We start from the raw sequence: 5,227 nt of genomic DNA, 5'->3' as shown, positions 1-5,227 counted from the left end.
TTTCTCTGTGGCTTTGGAGCCTGTCCTGGAACTAGCTCTGTAGACCAGGCTGGTCTCGAACTCACAGAGATCCGCCTGCCTCTGCCTCTGCCTCCCAAGTGCTGGGATTAAAGGTGTGCACCACCACCGCCTGGCCATTTCTCTGCTTCTTGACTGTGTAACTGTGTAACCAGTGTAACTGTCTCTTGTTCTGCCACCATTCCTTCTCCACTATGCCAGACCATGCACCTTCCAACTGTGAAACAAAGCAAACTCTCCCTTACTTAAGTTGCTTCTTGTCAGGTATCTGCCTGGAACAATGAAAAAATTAACTAATACAGGTAGTTCACAACATTTGGTGAAAGGACCAAGTCATTCTATGTATGAGGTAGAATTACTACTTACACTTGGGTTTATCGGACTATGAAGTTCATGCTGATAACTACTAGGTTCATATTTGTTCTTTTTCTTATTCCTTTATCTCTGGTACTCATTAGCTATATGACATACAGCTCACACACAGCACCAGGGATGTTAGACATGCAGGGTTGTCTTTTCAAGGGAAAAGATGTATAACATGTTTTCTGCCCAGATGACTGGGAACGGAGGTGGCGAATAGCCTAGGAGATTCTTGCTATATCTGTAGGGCCAGACATGGGGCATGCCTTTAATCCCAGCACCTGTAAACTCAAGGGAAGAGAATCTCTAAGGCCAACCTAGATGACACTGTAAGGTTCTGTCTCAAAAGCAAGTCAGAGGGTAGTGGTGTGCACACCTTTAATCCCAGCACTTGGAGACGAGGAGAAGTGAATCCCTGAGTTCAAGGCCAGCCTAGTCTACAAAGTGAGTTCCTGGACACCCAGGGTTACACAGAGAAACCTTATCTCAAAACAAACAAACAAACAATCACCAAAGAAGGAAGTGATAGACTTGGGTAACCCAAACTCACTACAGCTTTCTTGCTCTAACCACTCCAAGTTCTTGTCCACAGTCCTAGCCTATGAAAGGAGGATCTGGCCCCTGCCACCCGCCTAAAAAATTCATTAGACATTCTAGACAAAAATCACTGTAGAGTGCTAGAAGGTCATTTCCAGAAAGCAGACCATACCAAGATATAATCACTTACCTGCAGAACAAATGGGATTCTCTCTTAAAATTCTGAATCTAAAACGAGAGGAAAAGTATGTTGAATATAATTAGATATTGACATTTATTTGCAGTATTACTATAGTGTTTATGTTCTATGTTAGGATATGCTAACAGTAGATGCTTCCTTAGTTTCTCCTTCTACAAACATAATTAAGGTCCTATTATATAGCAGTTAAAGTAGTCCTGAGGATGCAAATACTAAGTACAGCATCTCTTACAAGATCCACTTGGGAATGGTAAATACAAACAAATGAGAAAGCACTGATCCAAAACAGAAATATGTACAAGAGTCAAAAGAAGTATGGTCTCTTCAACCAGGTTGGTGGAAATAGGGAAATAGAAATATTTAAAGTGAGTTTTTTAAAATTAGGAACTAGAGGATGGAGAAATGGCTCTGAGGTTAAAAGTACTTGCTGCTCTTGCAAAGGACCCAGGTTCAGTACCTAGCATCCACACAGCAGAGCTCAACTGTCTATAACTTCAGTTCCAGGAAATCCAATGCCCTCTTCTGGTCTCCCTGGGCAACAGGCATGCAAATGGTACACATATATACATGCAGGCAAACTATTCATACACATAGAATGTTTTTAAAAATTTCTTTCTCTGTGGGCTGGAGAGGTGGCTCAGTGGTTAAGACCCCTCCCTGACTAATCTTTGAGAGGACCTGGGTTCAATCCACATGGGAGCTAACAATTGTGTCTAACTCCAGTTCCAAGGGGACCTGATACTATTTACATGCTGTCAAAACACCTGTAATATAAAATTAAAAAAAAATCTCAAAAAAAAAATCTTTCTCTTCTGAACTCAGTTGCTTCAGGACCTTCAGGCTACCATGTAGATATGGTCAAGTCTAAGAACCATACCACACAAAGCCAAATCTGAAAATGGTACAAGAAACTCCAGTCACAGCTTTAATTCCAGCATTTGGGAGGAAGAGGCAGGAGGGTTTCTGAGTTCAAGGCCAGCCTCGGCTACAGAGCTAGTTCCAGGACAGTCAGGAACTAGCTCTGTAGTTCTACACATATAAGAATCAGCTTCTTTATTCATTAACCAATAAAAGCAACACATAGACAAAAGTATTTCCCACACCACTCAGCAACAATTTTGAGATGAAATGGGAAGCCGTGCCGGGCGGTGGTGACGCACGCCTTAAAAGATAATCTCATAAGGCTGAAATGCTATCTTAAACTGAGTCAGCCGGTTGTGGTGGCGCACGCCGGTAGGATTTGCTGAAGGAGGCAGAGGCAGGAGGATCACGAGTTTGAGGCCAGCCTGGGCTACACATTTAAAAAAAAAAACTGAGTCAGTTTCCTATTTTATGAAATGATGGCATTTGTATTTGTTCTATAATATTTTTGTGAAGGTTAGAGATAAGATATAAAATGCCTTAGTATCATTGCAGGTGTTTATTAACATAGATAAATAATCATGAAAAATATATTGAAATGGAAAGAGAGCAAAAAGAGAAAGGCTTCAATAGATACGATTTTAAAACAAACAAAAAATGTTGGATTTGAAACCTAATTCTAATTTATATAAATTATACCATTTTTTTTTCTTTTTTTTTTTTTTTTTTTTTTTTTTTTTTTTTTTTTTTGGTTTTTCGAGACAGGGTTTCTCTGTGGCTTTGGAGCCTGTCCTGGAACTAGCTCTGTAGACCAGGCTGGTCTAAATTATACCATTTTAAAGCAATAGATTTCACTCTCTTTAGACTTCAGTTACTAAATGCTGCAGGCCAAGATAAGGATTATAAAATTTATTTTGAGTAAGATGGTATAATAGTATACCAAGACTGAATTTAGAACTACCTAGGAGACACATCTCTGGGTATGTCTGGGGGGTGTTCCCAGAGAAGTTTAACTGAGAGCTTTCACCTCTCCACTGATTGTGGAAGCTATGCCTTCTCCACCAAAATGGACTGACCGTACACTCAAACTGTTAAGTCAATCCTTATTTGATAATAACACTAAGACCATAGTTAATAAAGATAGCATACCATTTGAGAATTCTGAGCAGAGGAATGATGTAATTGAATACATTTGAAAGAATCACCCCAATTTCAGTATGAAGTGGGGAAAAAAGTAAACATGGAGAACAGATGAGGAGCTCATTCCCAAGAGTTTAGCAAAACTGGAAGCATGAGGCTAAAAGGGCAGTAAAATATGGTTTGACTCTGTAAATGTTACAGTGGAGCCAATAGGCTCTGTTGATAAATGGTGGCACTGTTGTCTGGGTTTCTGTCCTGCCACCAGGTCCCACAGCCATTTAGCCCCAAAGAAATCACACAGAGGTCTATGTTAATGATAAACTGATTGGCCCATTAGCTCAGGCTTTTAATTAACTCTTATAACTTATATTAACCCATTATTCTTATCTATGTTAGCCACATGGCTTGGTACCTTCTTTAGTGGTGCAATCACATCTTCCTTCTTCTGTGGTTGGGACAGGACCGGGGAGGAATGGGCTCCTCCTCCCCAGAATTCTCTTGTTCTCACTGACCTGCCTCTACTTCCTGTCTGGTTGTCCCACCTATACTTCCTGCCTGGCTACTGGCCAATCAGCATTTATTTAAAGCATAATTGACAGAATATAGACAATTGTCCCATACCAGAGGAACAAGAGAAATGACAGTATTAAGGTAACTCCAAGGTTCTGAAGCATGAAATGAATGGAACTGCTTTTTGCTGAATGTGGTGAAGGAGCAATGTGGCAGAGAATTAAAATTTGAAGTGTTTTGCAAACACTTAGTGGATATAAAAGCAAAATCTATAACAGCTATGAATCTACTGTTGGCTGTATTTATCATTAATATCCTTACCTCAGGAGAGAAAAGGCTTGCTTAGAAACAGCATCTTTCCACAGGCCCAGCACCTACAAGACAACAGTCATGTGAGGACCTTAACCTTTCAGAAAGCCAAGCACCTCATCTCACATGGAAACCCCACAGTATATAGACCAAAATGTACCAAATGGCTCTTACCTGGCAAGCAAACCAAGGTCCTTTTTTCTTTCTCTGCCCACTACAGATTTAAAAAAACCAAAACCCCTCTCCCACAATTTTTCATCCCATTTCCCTTTCCAAATCTGACACATTTTTCTAATTTCAACCATAACATATAGATTTGCCATTCACTGCATACTAAGAGGGTCTTCCTTAAATATTCTTTAATTCTCAAACACTGCAATATAATTTTTGGCAACTAAAGCCCAGAAAGGTTTTACTTCTTAAAGATGGCAGCTAATAAGAGACTAAGAAGACTATCTCACTCCAAAGGCTGTGTCTTACAGCACACCAACTCCCTCAAGAGCAGCAGGAATAATCACATTACCACATGAGAGAAAACAATACTAAGAGAGGAGGCAACCGATATTTTAACCTCACTCTGCCCTGCTAGCATCTACGTGAAAGATCAGTGTACTTTCTTAATAAGGAAGAATGTGGCACATAGAAGTTCTAGACAATAAATTCTAAACATCTGAATTTCTGCTCATCATGGGTAATAATTACAATTCTTTTGACATGTATATGTAAAAAGATTATACAAAAACATAAAAAAACTGAGACACTGTCCCAGTCAAGACTACCTTAAGGAAATATAATGACTAAATGGGATATAACGTCAGGATGGATATTGAACCAGAAATTAGATAAAAACAAAAGAAACCTGAATAAAGTATGGGTCTTTGTTAATAATAGGATATCAATACTGGTTTATTATTCATGGAAATTATACTACTAATATATTTTTCCATGTATTTCTTTATTTAAGGTGGGAGAGTAAACGTGGAGGTAAGAGGACTATTTGAGGAAATTGGTCCTCATCTTACACCATATGGGTCCCAGGAATCAAACTCAGATTGTCAGGGTTGGCAGCAAGTCCCTTTATCTGCTGAGCCAGCTCACAGGCTCTACAATGTTAATAGAGAAGAGTGGGCTTTATGTGAACTCTTCATGGTATTAACACTTTTTTTTTTTTGCAAATTTAAAGCTATTCTAAAAGAGTAACTTTTTCTTTCTTTCTTTCTTTCTTTCTTTCTTTCTTTCTTTCTTTCTTTCTTTCTTTCTTTCTTTCTTTCTTTCTTTCTTTCTTTCTTCGTT

The 5,227-nt window shown here is 39.0% G+C and overlaps 1 protein-coding gene across 1 annotated transcript in view; it reads right to left on the bottom strand.

Annotated features, from left to right (window-relative positions):
- Positions 1-5,227, bottom strand: part of Mrpl48 (mitochondrial ribosomal protein L48) — an 18,683-nt gene that overhangs the window by 8,527 nt on the left and 4,929 nt on the right. Inside the window, exons 2-3 of the mRNA XM_005357495.2 lie at positions 3,947-3,999; positions 1,106-1,143 (exon numbers count right to left, since the gene is read on the bottom strand). Coding sequence (XP_005357552.1) covers positions 1,106-1,143; positions 3,947-3,999 — 91 coding nt within the window. The remainder of the gene's footprint in view (positions 1-1,105; positions 1,144-3,946; positions 4,000-5,227) is intronic.

Source organism: Microtus ochrogaster, chromosome 22, assembly GCF_000317375.1.
Source record: "Microtus ochrogaster isolate Prairie Vole_2 chromosome 22, MicOch1.0, whole genome shotgun sequence".
NCBI classification, from domain to species: domain Eukaryota; kingdom Metazoa; phylum Chordata; class Mammalia; order Rodentia; family Cricetidae; genus Microtus; species Microtus ochrogaster.
The sequence above is the reverse complement of the archived record's forward strand: the minus strand, read 5'-3'. Positions and strand labels throughout refer to the sequence as shown.